The sequence below is a fragment of the Dermacentor albipictus genome, chromosome 5, assembly GCF_038994185.2.
Source record: "Dermacentor albipictus isolate Rhodes 1998 colony chromosome 5, USDA_Dalb.pri_finalv2, whole genome shotgun sequence".
Lineage (NCBI taxonomy): Eukaryota > Metazoa > Arthropoda > Arachnida > Ixodida > Ixodidae > Dermacentor > Dermacentor albipictus.
Window position 1 is genome coordinate 882,478 of NC_091825.1, and position 15,378 is coordinate 897,855.

General features: G+C 44.6%; 1 protein-coding gene across 6 annotated transcripts in view; it reads right to left on the reverse strand.

Moving 5' to 3' along the window:
* The window catches only part of DCTN4-p62 (dynactin subunit 4), a 438,984-nt gene extending 429,848 nt beyond the window's left edge, over nt 1–9,136 (reverse strand). Inside the window, exon 1 of one of the 6 annotated variants that reach the window (XM_065444866.2) lies at nt 8,945–9,136. In XM_065444866.2, the coding sequence (XP_065300938.1) occupies nt 8,945–9,076 (132 nt within the window). In that variant the 5' untranslated portion in view covers nt 9,077–9,136. Of the gene's footprint in view, nt 1–8,604; nt 8,862–8,944 lie in introns of those variants that run through there. The other 5 variants (XM_070538189.1, XM_065444867.2, XM_065444869.2 and 2 more) reach the window with 5 other exon arrangements.
* Between the last annotated feature and the right edge of the window lie 6,242 nt (nt 9,137–15,378).

The following is a 15,378-nucleotide window of genomic DNA, read 5'->3' on the forward strand; positions in this document are numbered from 1 at the left end:
ACTCTTGGTCAGTTGTACAGTAAACGTCCGATTTTTCGGACTCCCAGGGGGCCGCAATGACATCCGAAAAATCGGGCAGTCTGCAAAAATTAATGCGTCTTTATGGCCTTACGGGCAAAAATTGCCACAGGCACGTCCGAAAAAGCTCTTAAGGCCTGCCAGTACACCTATTAGGCATATCGGTGCTCGTACTATGACAGGGGACGGGGGTGCACGCGTGTATAATTAAGGAATACATACTGTGTCCCGTGACAATTGCCCCTTCCCACGCTTGTTACGCTTCGCCGCGTAACACTGCTGTACTGAGGCTAAGCTAACTTTTGGAGGCTGGCATTACGCAACACGCTGTGCTCGGCGAGCTTCGAAGCCAATCACAAGGATTACAAAGGTGGAGTCGGTGCCATTGCTGACAGGGGCGAATTCTTTCAATGAAAAACACGGCACCGCACGCCAAGAAGCTTAACAGCGAACGTAGAAGCAGCTAGGCCTAACGTTGCCGTGGCAGCGGATTTGCGTGCGAGAGTGCCGGTTCGAGGCGGCGAGATAATCAAAATGGCGGCGGTGGTGGCTTTGGTTAATGCCGTTTCAGATCTGCAGTCACGGCAATATACATTGAACGTGGTGGTGCCGCACAGCCGTGCGAATTATCGGGCATGTCCGAAAAATCGGTCGTTAACTACTCTGGCAATACCTCGTGCCGATGACACGGCGTCAATGAGGGTTCGTTGCGGTTGCTCCGTTACTGGAGCCAGCATTAATACGACTTTCGTTCCCTTTCAATAACTTACAGCAAATTTTCCCTGATAGAAGCACAAATTCCCCGAGTGTTTCCAGACTATTTAAATTCCATGAAAATTTTCGGTTTTCCCGGTTGGTAGACACCCTGTTTAAACTATATGCCAGGAAATATACTATATCATAAGAAGCCAACAAACACTGACTCCGAGGACAACATAGGGGAAATTACTTGTGCTTAATAAATGAAATAAAGAAACGATAAATTAATGGGAAAAAGTGGATGAAAAAACTTGCCGCAAATGTGAACCGAACCCACAACCTCTGAATTTCGCGTGCGGTGCTCTACCAATTAAGCTACCGCGGCGCCCTTCCCGCATCCACTTTCTTGAGTATGATTCCTAGTAAAGAACCCTGGGAGTGTTAGCCAGCGCCACCACTAACAGACCTTGGCGGCGGACGTGGAACGTCCTTTTTGCCGAAGGCGTCATGAGAACGTGATCTTTTTGTATGAAGGCAACTGCTCCATGAACCAACAAATGCTACCTGAAGGCATCGATGTTGCCGGATTCGAGACCCTCGTTATGTAATAAACGAGAAGAGTAGTAATTTTAAACATCACATACATACCTTAAGATACCCGTAATTTAAGAGAGACACGTAATGAGGAGGGAAGATAACCGATGGTCATGAAGAGTTACAGAATGGATTCCAAGGGAAAGGAAGCGTAGCAGAGGGCGGCGGAAAGTTAACTGGGCGGATGAGATTAAGTTTGCAGGGACATGGCCACAATTAGTACATGACCGGGGTAGTTGGAGAAGTATGGGAGAGGCCTTTGCCCTGCAGTGGGCGTAACCAGGCTGATGATGATGATGAATTTAGGAGAAAGGAGAGCTTAAATTTATTTTTATAGTGAGCCGAACTTCTCAGCACATTTGACATAAAACTGTTTACAGCGCAAACACATGCAACCACAAAGTAAGGGACAGGACACCAATTAAGCTAGTTTTATTAAGCCAATTAAGTTTTAATTCTCAGCACATATTGCTAATTGAAGCTTTATTTTCAGCATTCCCATTTCCTCCCTCGCCTTACTTCCCTCTTCTGTGCAGGTATTGCTTGCCTATGTCTACGAGAACTGTTGTGTCGAGACACAAGAACCTTCACGCATGGCCTGTGACAGCAAGCTTTTGTGGGCAGCCAGTGCTCTCCTACCAAGGCTGGCCTGCTTTGGCAGCGGTGGCATTTCATCTTCAATATTTATCCATGATCACCTTTGCTGCCATTTGTCACTCTTGTTAATTACACTTTTTGCATCTTTTTTTCATTTATTAGGTAATAAAGCAAGACTATGTGACATGGTATGAAGTAGATGTCTTGCTGCATTTTCACTTGCAATAATCTTTTATGCATGAAAAACTAATCGTACAGTGTATTAAAAAAAAGTAACAGCATGTTATGATTTATCTTTCAGTTCCGGTAACATGCAACTAGCAAGAAATTCACTACTGGATGGTATGCCGATGAACTGGCCATTATTTCTGCATGATGCTGTGAAAGCATGTGGCATTACCTTACAAGGGGCACCCACAAAGTTACAATTTACTTTTAAATGAAGCATGGACATCAGAAAAAAATATATTTATATTGCCAGTTAGAGTGGTTCACAGATTGTTTTTCCAAATGTGTACTATCCTTTATTTCTTAATTCATTGCAGCACAGCGTTCTGTTTTGTATGATGGTGTCAGGCTATTGTGCCTGTGCATCACTCTACCCCTAACTACTTGTGCATCACTTTACTTGAGAACATAAACTTTCTTTTTCTGATGTCCGTGCCTCATTTAAAATAAATTGTAACTGTGGGTAAGCCTTGTGTTACTGTAACAGCTGCCGCAATAATTTGAGAGTATGTCTAAAACAAGTCTTCAGTTGTTCTTGTCAAGCTGTCCATTCGCAGACTTTTATCGCAATGTTAGCAGGGCTTACTGAAGTACTTCTAGACATCCATGGCTACAAAATGTCTTCATCAAGACAGCTACTAGCTTTTGAATTAGCCGTTCAAGACATCTTTTAGACATCAAATAGTTGCTTGCATATTTCACGGGTAGAGATGCCAGTTGTCACAGCGGCATTCCTTATTCAAGGAAGCATATGCCTACCCAGATTCCATAGTTTCCAAGAAAGAAAACTGCCAGGAATGCCGGTCCACAACAGGGTGTCTACCAAGTTGACATTTCCCAATTGCCTGAGTTTTCCAAGTATGCCTACCCAGATTCCGTAGTTTCCAAGAAAGAAAACTGCTAGGAATGCCGGTCAACAACAGGGTGTCTACCAAGTTGACGTTTCCCAATTGCCTGAGTTTTCCGGGTTTTCCCTGAGTGCCTTTGCAATATTCCCTGAGTGACACAGAACTTTGTTTCATGTAAAGACGGGCTCCCTACATCATGTCACCCAATAATGTCACTCTAGTAAGCATGCTAAAAATAAAAAACAACTTAATCCAGTTTGAATAGTAAGGGGTATTGTTTATTTTATTCAAAAGGAAAGCAGAAGGGAGGGGGTTAGTAAAATGCACAGTGAATAAAATATCTTCGAAAGCAGTAGTAAAACCCATTGCAAATTGATTTGAACATTCTCAAATACGAATAAAAAAGATGCATACAGGATATTTTCGACTATGAGCTATTTCTATCAACTGACAGCAAGCTAAATGGTATGAGGCCCAAACTTTATCAACAAGTGAGATCTTCTCACAACAGCTGGTAAGTCAACCTCAACTGTCCTGACGTACTCTCAACGTGTGCACAAAGCCTTAGTGTTGCGTTTCACTGTTTTAAAGAGTTCTTTTTGCTTGGATGAGGGACACCTGCATTTCATCATCAGCCAACACTTTGCTTTTAGAGTGCAAGCTCCTTCAAAAAAACGGCGGCATGCTTCCTTTCCCATTCATTTCTCAATGTGTAGGTCCTTTGTCTTCTCGTTCTCCTTCGGCTGCGTGTTCGCCACACGGACTATTAGAACAGAGGTATTAGAACAGAGATTAGAACGTAGAGGTAGAACACCCGCCTCGTGTGCAAGAGGTACGTGGTTCGAATCCCAGTGCCGCGCAATTTTCCACCGGATTTTTAAAAATTTTTTTAAAAATCCGGTAAAATCCACGTGCTGATAAAATTGCATAAACAGGCCTGGAGTGTGGCCTGATCCCGGCGACCAGAACGGGTAACGCACTGCCTCACCAGAGCAGGACTGGCCACCCTGGTGCAGTACTTGGCCACAACCTCCTACATGAACACAGCAGTAGAAACCTGGACGCTTACGAAAAGGGTTCTACTTAAATTGAGGACGACGCAACGAGCTATGGAAAGAGGAATGATAGGTGTAACGTTAAGGGATAAGAAAAGGGCAGATTGGGTGAGGGAACAAACGCGAGTTAATGATATCTTAGTTGAAATCAAGAAAAAGAAATGGGCATGGGCAGGACACGTAATGAGGAGGGAAGATAACCAATGGTCATTAAGAGTTACGGAATGGATTTCAAGGGAAGGGAAGCGTAGCAGAGGGTGGCAGAAAGTTAGGTGGGCGGATGAGATTAAGAAGTTTGCAGGGACAACATGGCCACAATGAGTACATGACCGGGGTAGTTGGAGAAGTGTGGGAGAGGTCTTTGCCCTGCAGTGGGCGTAACCAGGCTGATGATGCTGGCACAGTTATTTAAGTAGTTTCTAATACTATTACCATCTTTTTGATTACGAGAAAATAGCTCCCCCAATGTGAACGTCTCCTGACAAACAAAACTTGCACCACAGGGTGGCACCAAATTTGTATGACCCCAATATTTTCCACTGCATGTCACACCCTTCTAGAATCCAAGCAGCACTCGTGCAACATCTGATGATTTGCTATAATTCTCAGGTTTTCTAAAACATACGCCTGTTGTGAGGGTGTCTTACAATTGCCAAGATTGTAATTGTTCACCTGCACCATACTTATCTGCATCTAGTCTTCAGGACTCTGACATATGATGTAATGCCTACTTGGCTAAATAGTTGCAAAAGAGGCTTGCTTGGCATTACGAAACATTGTGTTGTCCTCTTCTCGTCCGTGTTCAATTGTGCACTGGAACGATGTTTTATAATGCCAATCACTACCAACTAGCCCAGCTTGTCATATTTAGTGGCTTGCCTGATGTACAAAATAAAATCTCTACGCCCTATACACAAATACGGGAACTTGTCCGAGACTCTTTAGCTCATAGTTTGTTCCGCCATCATACTGTTTTTACTCCTGCACCAATGCGCAGCTTACGAAAGTTACGAATTCTAACACACGCTGAAATCCATTAGGCCACATATCTGCTTTTATCATAGTGGAATAGTGTTTAAAGAGACAGTCATTTTAAGAAATATACAGACCCACTGCACTAGCTCAGTGCCTATGGCTTCAACTATGTTCTAACACGTGTGGGCGAGTTCGTTTAGTAGCTTCCCCTTGACAAAAGCACATTTAATAATAGGCACTGCAGCCAAATTTCTTAGTTTCATCTGGAGCAAAACAATTGTATAAGCACCATGGCATCACAGGAACTCTAGGAACATAATACTAAAAACAAGGATGAGCGTGATACTATTTCCGAGTGTATGCTCACACATCCTGGACGTCAAGAATAAGGCATGCAAAAATCAGGCACGAGTTCAAAGCAATGACTACAAAGTTCAATTCGTTACACGACACTGAATGACTGATGCGCAACAGTTATCCCTTCCATATATGGCATGCCTGGTACTTCCTTTATCAGTGATTAAGGAGGACTAACTGTTGTTAGTTATTTGAGGAGGACCAACTGTGGGCTAGTTAATTTTGCATAAAGGGGGAATGAGATAAACATTCAAGAAGTTTCAAGAAGAATTGTATTTTAACATTAGAAAACCTTATTAACAAAAAAACAGCCATTGCAATATTTAATAAGGTAAGACTCAATGAAAGCGCCTTTTTTAAAGCATACCTCCCGAATGAACATAAATACAACACAGGGCAATTAACTTACAACAAGGGTAAGATCTGTACAAATTACGGCATGCAAAAGCAAGCATTCTTAGTTGCAGATTTTCTGAATCATCACCCTGGCTCACTCACTATAATAAATGAATCACCATCCCTTAGCACTTTAAAAAAAAAGTGAACATGTATTTGCTGTCGCTTCAGGTATGACTGTTCATTTATTTGTACACAAATCGCATTCAATATTTTTGTTATGTATTTCTGTACTTGTCATGCTTTTGTGTATGTATCCACTTTGTGCACCATGCTTGCCCTGTGTGCTTGAGTGTTTTGTGCATTGGCAACGTGTCGGGGAAGGGGACGGACATTTAGCCAGGCATTCGTGCCTTTTGTCAGCCTCTTTGACAGATTCTTTGTATTTTTTTCTGTCAAAATAAACATTCATTCATTCAAGTAAACTGTGGCAGAGAAACCAAAGTGTTTCTTTTAGCTGTTTAATAGTGGGAAAGATTTCACATACACATGCATGTATATATATATACATTTACATTTTGCCATGCATACACACAAACAATATAGAACAATATTGCAGTACGACACACGTACATCAAAGATGGGCACTCGAAAGAGTTCGTATTCTGAGGTGTGCAGTGTGATCGACGGCTCATTTATACAACGGTCTCTGTTCTTTCTGATAAAATAGGGTCCCAGCAAAAGTCTTCAAGAGGCGTTACACTCCCGTACTCCTGCCCAGAATGATTGTCCTTGCAATGCGAGCCTCACAACCACACACAGTAATGTGTGTGTCCTTGTCCTCTATGTTGTTTAGTTTTCGTCCATGCTCCCGTAAGCGGTCCTTCACGCAACATTCAGTTTGGCCAATATGCACCTTACACTGCAAGACATGGGTATAGGATGAACCACACCTCTGGAACGCTTTACAAAGGCCTTGTGCGGCAACCTCGTCTTCTCTCATAGCATTGCAATTCGAGGCACATGGGCACACAAAATGATGTTCGTTCGTTAATGCCTTAAGTTCCCTAATGACATTTTTTGGCAGAGCTGCCACACATCCAAATTTAATTACCTTTGATTTGGTGATACCGATGACAGCATCTTCTGAAGTGAGCAATTTTAAGATACTAAACAAAAAGTAAATATCCATTTGCAAGTTTACTCTGTGCCCTCATGAATAGTGAATCAAAAAAGCAAGCCCACTATAGTGCCGTTAGCTTGAGTTTGTTGCTGTCCTTTTGCAATGTTGCAACTGTCCATAGCGATTTCAGTCATTCTAAGCCAAATATGAAGCCCAAAACACTCTTGGCACATCAAAGCCATTCCAACGTTGACCTGTGGAAGTTCACCAAGTACAACTAACAGGAGCGTTGTAGTTGAAAGTTATAAATTATTTTTTACCTGGTAGAGACATGGTAGACATAGAGACATGGTTTTACATGGTAGAAGTCTCAATTACTTCAATTACACTGCTCTGCACCAACTATGTAGTCGAGAGTATGCACTTCTCAGTCAAATGAGTTCTGGTGAATGCATTTAATAATGAATTACATTAAGGTAAATGGCATTACATTTCTCCATGTGGCATCATGCTAAGGGCATTAAAATATTTGGAATTACAATTTAATGTCCTTTTCTGTGCCCATGTGGCACGGGCAATACCATAACAGGTAATACCAGGAATGCAAAAACACTCATGTCACGTGTCATGTCATTGGGTGCATGTTAGAGAACCTCAGCTGTTCAAAATTAATATAAAGTCTTAAGACGACAGAAAGCCGAGCTAGTTGGTAAGTATTCACTAGGCAAAAAAAAAAAGAGGTGAGGCGTGCAGACAGAGGTGAGGCGTGCAGTTCGTCGGCGTTCGTGTTGTCCACTTTACTCTTGTGTCCTGTCTGCACACCTCACCTCTTTTTTGCATAATAATCTGGAGTCCCCCACTACGGAATGCCTTATAATGAGATGGTGGTTTTGGCACGTAAAACCCCAGAATTTAATAACGCATATATAGACATCACAGCATTTTGATTGTTTTCTATGCGTTCAAAGGGCTTGCAAGAGTATTTAATTTCAATGCTGGAAGCCATACAAAATAGAGCCGCTTGATTAATTTCATGCAACTATAACCGCCATTACAGTGTAACAAAAATTAAGCTAGACATTCCACTCCAGACGTTAAGTAATCGTCATTCTATCGCTCTTTTATGCTTAATACACAAATATATTCATAGCGTAACGCCATCCCCACTGTCACTTGAAAAACCATTACGCACATCCAGGCGCCTTCATTATCACCTCAGCATCAAACGCATATTCGGTAAAACTAAAGTTTTCAATTCTTCAGCTTTTGTTTCAATTCTTCAGCTTTGCCACAAGCCATTGCACTTTGGAACGATCTTCGAGATACCACTGTTCAATCAGTAACAGCGAACTTTTCCGCGAGCACTTGTATGCACATTTTACGAACTGAGGCTGTATAATGATGCACTCTGTTGCTCTGCTTACTGTTACTTTTCTTTGTTTGTGATCATGCTCATCACGCATTTCGTTGTATAGTCCCCATCAATCAATGCTCCGACCGGAGCCTGTGATGTACCTTTAATAAAGTTGTGCCAACGAAGATTAGCCTGCGAGAGGCTACAAGAAAAAAATACCTTGAGGGTGGAGCCAAGGCAATGTCGATGCTACGAGCATGCAAGGTAACATGTACTATTTTGACGTAAAAAAAAGAAAATTGATGGTGTCCTTATGTGAAATATGTGCAAGCTGTGACCATGACTTGGGCAGCGTTTATATCACGGCGCCTGGGCAACGCCGAGAATCGAGCCACACATACTCGCATACCACGTACTTACCAGTCTGTTGGAATCAATGCCGCCGCATTGATGAGCCCCAGACTGCCTCGACAGCATGAGCTGTTGCACATTCACGGTTGAATTGAAACAAGGCGAAAAATGAATCGCATCATGACCTAGCGTGCGGTGAATTCGGTGCTGATTGAACACAGAACCGCAAAAAAAAAAAGGTGTACACATCGAAAATGACGCTTGCTCTAAAATGAGCATTCAATCGACTAAAGTAAAAAAAAATTTAAATATGAATTCAGTTAACCGAAAACTACTGCGGCTTGACCCAGCCAGTTGGCAAAGGGCTAGGGCTGTGTCGGTCCACTCAGTATATACGGTCATAACATACCTCGTGAGAAACGCAGTCGCCGCATCTCAGCTTGGAACAATGCCGACAAAAGTATATGCGAGTAATCGGGCGCCTTGAGCCGCAGTTGCAGACATAGAAAACTCGCTCATTCGTAAAAATGTCAGCAGCCATTTTGCTACATTTGGGGATACCATTAGTATGGTGGCTAGAATATACAGGCTAGTACGCCATCCACCAGCTCTTTTCATCGAAGGAGCGTGGCGCCGCCTGCAATGAATGCCTACGGCGGCCGGCAGACGTCGCTGCCCTATGGGTGGGTGCAGACTGCGCGTGTCGTCTGCTTCGCACATCAGTTTCGCAGCGGATGCGTCGGTTTCTATGTTTGCGTTTTCTGTCTTATTCCAGCGTTGGGTGTTTGTTCTTGGTGTTGTCAAAGAGTGAGTGCCTGGCTGCTGTGTCTGTGTGCTTGTAATCACGAGAACAATGCGGCGGTGGTGAAAAAATGCCGAAGCTAAGCAGAGAGTGCAAGGAGAGGACCTGCTTTGTGCCGTTGTGTAATAGCGGTTACCGCTCGAACAAAGGGCGTGTACATTGTTCACTCCACCACCTGATACGAAGCGGTAGCAGAATGGGCAAGAATGACCAGGCGAACGGACAGAAGGCTGGCACCAACTGCTGTAATTTGTGAAAAACATTTAGAAAACAGTTCAGTCCAGCGTGCGTTCTCTATCACCGTGAACGGCGTTGTCCACGAGATTCACCACGACAAAACACGCCTATAACCCTGCGCCATAGCAACGATATTTCCTAAGTATCCTGAGCATGCACCACGTGAGTGCCAGGAAAAATAAAAACAAGAAAAAAGGAGCAGTCAGGTTATGTACGTTGCACGAAAGATCACTGCCAAAAAAGCTTTAGCTCGCGCCCAACTCCGACGCGGCCTTTTCAAATACATGTAAAACGCAAAAAGTTATTTTTGAGATAACCCCTGGACCGATTTTAATGAAATTTGTTGTATTTGAGAGAGAATGTTAAATTCTAGTGACTGTTCGAAGCGGAATTTTGATTTAGGGCTTGAATTTTGTAAAAAAAAGATTTTCAAATATTCGACCGTTTGAAAAAAATGGAAGCACGAAGTTTACAAATACATAGCTCCGCATCAAAAACAGGTATTGCGGTTCTGTAAATGGCATCCATTAGATCATTGAAACCGGACAAATTCGATATGGTATTTTACATCTTACCTGAATTTGTTACGTTGTTTACATGGGTTCTGCAAAAGCTGTATTTCCATTTTACTATTTTTTTTTTTATATTCATGTGTAACATATCAATTTTGTCCCCTTTAGATGCACTATTAGATGCAATTCACGGGATTGAATTATAAGTTTTCGTTGCTGAGTTATAGAGTTGTAAACTTGATAGTTTCATTTCTCGAAAGTTTCTGATTTCTCCCAATTTTTTTTAAATGGAGGACCTAAATAAAAAAATGGCTGTGGCTTAGATAAGGTTAAGCCCAGGATGCGAAGCATACTAGCCTTTATTTTAGTTGTTGAACCACTGTTTAGCCTGGTGAACTGCTGTTGCTTGGCTATATTTGGTTCGGCTAGACGAAGAAACAACTCATGCGTTACTCTGCTTCGCCTTCAAGAGTGGAACGCGACAGCGTTCCCGTCGACCCGCCAAGGGGTGTAAGACAATGGGCTATGGCGCAGCGACTACGCGCCTCGCATTGGACGCGGTGAGCGTCGAGCAACGCAGCGTTCGGCGCGGCAACGAAATGTGCGCCTGAGCAAGCGACGCACGCCTGAGCCAAGCAACACCGCATTCACTAGAGGCGCTTTTGTACCGCTTTGAAGCATCGTACTCATGGCTCAGTGGTAGCGTCTCCGTCTCACACTCCGGAGACCCTGGTTCGATTCCCACCCAGCCCATCTTGCAAGAGGTGAGCCAAAGCCACCTAGAAACAAGCGCAGCTGCTTATATACCGCCGCGACGCCGCGAGCGACGGCGCGAGTTGGAGCCCCGTTTCTCCTCTGTCGTGACGTCACGGTGTCACCTGGTATGGCATGGGGTCAAAGGTCATTGAAGGCGACACCGCCGCGCCTGAGGAGCTGGGTTGAGCTCTCGTAATATGCTTCGCATAAAAATTCGAAACCAATAGTCACTATAGGTAAGTTTTTCTTTTAACTGCAACAAACCTCGTAAAGTTTGGTGCAGTGGTTGCCGAGAAAAACGAATTCTCCTTTTGCATGTATTTAGACAGGAGCATCCAAGCTAAAGCTTCCTCTTAATTCCGTTGTGTAAGTAAAGCTGAAGCTAGTGCCAGCGCTGCTTCATATTGCACTGCCCATTTTGACAATGGAGGCCTTGTCTGTCTTAGTCAGATAATGTCAACCACTGTGAAGGCCATGGACGATGCTTTTACTGTGTTCTTTAGCAAAATCAAGTTGCATGTAGGGAGTCTAGCTGGTTTTTCCGGTCAGCTCCAGACACTGGCGTTTCCACAACTAGGGTGCTGTTGTGCCACTACCACCAGCCCGGATTCCGAATCTACAAGATGCAGAATTTATCCTGCGAGCGCCCTTTGGAGAAACCCGGGGCTGCGCCGAAAGGGACAGCGCCCTAATTCTCCCTTGACAAGTCAAGATGCTGAGCCGTCAGGCAGCGGTGTCCTGCGGAGAAGCATCGGCGAGCGACATGTCCAAACGTGCAACCAAGTGCCAGACCGCCCGGCGCCGTACCTCCTTTTGCCTGGAGGTCACCGCGCGCGCCAACTTTTAACCGGGTGGCCAGCGCGGTCGCTGATTGGACCTCTCGGACGACCGTCGAGTGCTGGCTTTCTATTGGGCCGTTTGAGCGACAATGGTTTCTCGGGGCATTATAAGGCCCGACGCCGCCGCCTGGAAAAACGGATCCACCGAACTACCGGGAGCCCAGTGCCGCTCTCGAGTGGAGGGAGATATGTCACGCGTTGCAGTCTCGCCGGACGTCGCCGTGCGGGAACAGTCGCGTTTGCTGTGAGCTCTCGGCCCCACTGCCGATCCGATCTTGTCCTGTATAATGACCTGTATATAGTGTATAAAATCCCTTTCGTTATTCTCACCGACGCCTGACTCGGAGTCTTCGCTACCAACGCTCTGTCACGAAACGGGTGACGAGCGCTACGGGACCGTCTCAAAGTCGTAATAGTGGTGGCAGCATAGTGGTGGCAGCGGTGCAAAGTCGTAACAATGCCCAGAGCATAAAAAACCAGCTTTGACAGCGGTTGTAAAGTTCTATGTTTTCGGGAGGTTTCGGTTTTTGTAAAAGGCATCAACAAAGAGAGGGAAGCGAACTAGATCTATCTTCTTCATGTATGTGTGCATTATCTCATATCTAGTGCTGTCTTAATTGTGCCTGTGTTTGACTGTTGTTACGCTTGAATAAAATCGTTATTACGGTCAAATTAAAGATCTGTTTCCTAATTTTGCTCACCTATATCAGAAATAAAAAGAAATTTGCACGTATTTACCTGGTATAAAAATGTATAGTACACCGCTAATACATTTACTCATTATCATACCCTCGGGGCCCAATGGGCATTATGAGGGGATGGGTACATGGTTTACAATCAAAAACATCCATACCTATGAGGACAACAGTAACATAAATAGGCAGAAACAGCAGCAAATAAAATTTAAAAAAAGAACAGCGAAATTCGAGTCATTTCAAAAGATGATCGGTAACAGCGGTCTTGAATGGTTATGCATTAATATAACATTAATAGAACCGTAACGTAACCTTAGAATTCTTTTACTTTATTAGAATAAACAAATGCAACCTAAAGCTTATCCTTAAAAAAATGATGCTGCAGTGTCATCATCGCTAGAATAACAAAACCAATTGTCCTTACCTACCGCCTAAGAGACACGAAGGTGTTGCATCTGGGTCGCAAGCCCCAAGGGTAGCGTTGGCCTGGCGGCCTGGGGCACAGCTGGAAGCATCCGAAGGTCCTGGCAAAGGATGAGTCGACTGCTAACAGACCAACTTGTTTATTTTAGCATCGCAAAAGAGCGGCCGGTCAGGTCGACCGAAGTGGAGAAACGGGAGACCACGTTACTCGACGGAAGAAATCGAAGCCTCTCTTGGCGTCCGGGGACAGCTGCTTTTACACTCTCGGAGTCGAGGGCAAGAAGGAACGGCTTGAATGAGGCGCACGTGACGGTGGCGCACGGACACGTTGTGACAAGAAGTGACGTATCCTCCGGGCCGGCGCCGGTCAGACCTCCTCGCTTCACAGTTGGGGAGCTCCTCTCCCCGGCTGCCGCGCTTTGACAAGCGTGGGCACCAACATGCACACACACGCACGCGCACATACGAAGACACGTGGCATAGAAACATGCCTGGACGCGCTTGGCAGGAAGCGTTGGGGTAGCGCTGAACGGGCCAAAATGTCCGCTGCTTTGAACGAAGCCCCGGCGTCCGTTGCATCCGCGCTGGCTATACCGCGCGTCGGAGGCGAAAAGTAACAAAGGCGAACGCCTTGTAAAGCCTACTGTAATCCACCTTAATCCTCCTTCATCCGCTCTAATCCACCTTGATCCTCCTTAATCCCCCTAATTCCACCTAATTCACCTTAATCCAATCGCTAACCAATAATTAAATTTGCTAATCATTAATCATCTCTTATACACGGCTGGACATGCTTTGGTTCGTCTCTGACCTTTCTTGAATCGTGTGATATGTTCTGTACCTCACAACACGACCTTGAAACGTGGAGATGTAAGGCTTCTGCCTTAAAAATTACGTTATCTCTTCGCCAGCATAGAAACACATGAGGTTCCCCGCTCGAAGCCGAGCTGAGCTAGCACAAGCTTTTCACGCAAGCGACAAGCGCTAAAGAAGTCTGTTGTAATCAAAACAAAGCCTAATCAGTAATCAGCTGCCCACATTTGAACTCTGCTGCTGCTACGGCTTAATAAAAACAAAAAGCGCTGCAGCCCGCTTGCCGGTGCTGTGGAAACACGGCGGGTTACGAAGACCGGATGGTGCCGCGGCACGGGTGGATGGATGGAAGGTAGGAGCGTCCCCTTTGAAACGGAGTGATGGCAGTTGCCACCATGCTCAGCTTTTTTATTTTGCCTTTTATTTTTATTTACCTGTGCTGTGTGTTATTAAAATTCTCGATTTTCTTAAAATACGTCTTCCTACCCTTTTAACCTTATGTCACCTCTCTGCTTTTGAGCCACCAATCCTCCAATCGCCTTTTGCTAATTTCCACCGCATATTTATTTACATGATTATTACTATCTCTGAACCCTAGGGTCACAGGAAGCGCGACTGTGGCCGCATCGACATCGGGATTGATACCATCACATTTTAGTATGAGGTGCTCTGTTGCTTCTACAGATTTACCACACACAGTACATGTGTCTTCTTCGTTAGAGAGAGAGAGAGAGAGAAATAACGTTTATTTGCACCCGCAAAAGAGCCCCGAAGAGTCAAGAGTCTTCCTGTCTCTTCGGATTGCTCCTCCCTTTTCAGCTGGCTGATGCTCCTTGGAGCTCAGCGGTGTCCAGGGCCATGCGGATGACTTCTCTTTGATCATCTTCCTTCGAGCTGGTCATTAAAGTCTCCCAGGATTGTCTATCCCTATCTGGTTTATTGTATCTAGGACATGTCCATATTATGTGGATCATGTCCGCCTTTGCCCCGCAGTATTTGCAGTTCATGTTCTCAATGTTATCGTGCCATCTCTTCAGTATGTAGGGGTTGCAGATCACCCCCGCTTGCAGTTGCCTCCATGTTATCTCTTCCTGCTTACTTAGTTTCTTATGCGCCTCTGGCAGAGTTTTCCTTCCCATTCTATAATAAGCGAGAATTTAGCTGTAAGTGTTTATGCCTTCTTCTTTTTGTAGGGGCTCCCTGGCTGGAGAGGCTGCATTGGTGTACCGGTAAATAAGCTCTCGGGCCAATTGCGTGCGCTTTCTCGTTGCAGGGCAAGCCTTCGTGGGCAGGAGTCCATATAAGATTTACTAATTCTTCTGGAATTGGTCCTTTCTCTAATATGTTGAGCGCCACTTTGGAGATTCTCCCTGCGGTATAATTCCTGATGGCTGTTTTGGTATCTGACACTATGATTTTGACCCCTTTTTGAGTCAAAGCTAGGGCTATGGCCACCTCCTCTGCAACCTCCACTCTGTTTTGCGGGGTACTGCAGCTGTTTGAGTTCTCACCGTTAGCCTGTGTCGTCACTGAGACAAAACCTGGTCTGCTTTTATATTCTGCTGCATCCGTGTAGAAAACCCCTTGCTTTTTATCTAGTGATTTTTGTAATGCTTTAACCCTGTCTTTCCTCCTATGCTAATGGTGACTGGGATGCATATTCTTCGGGAGTGGTGGTATGTGTATCCTATCTCTGATTTGCGACGGAATGGCTCCCGTGTTTCTTACTTTGTTGCTAGTTTTGTATCCTAGTTTCTCTAGAATGC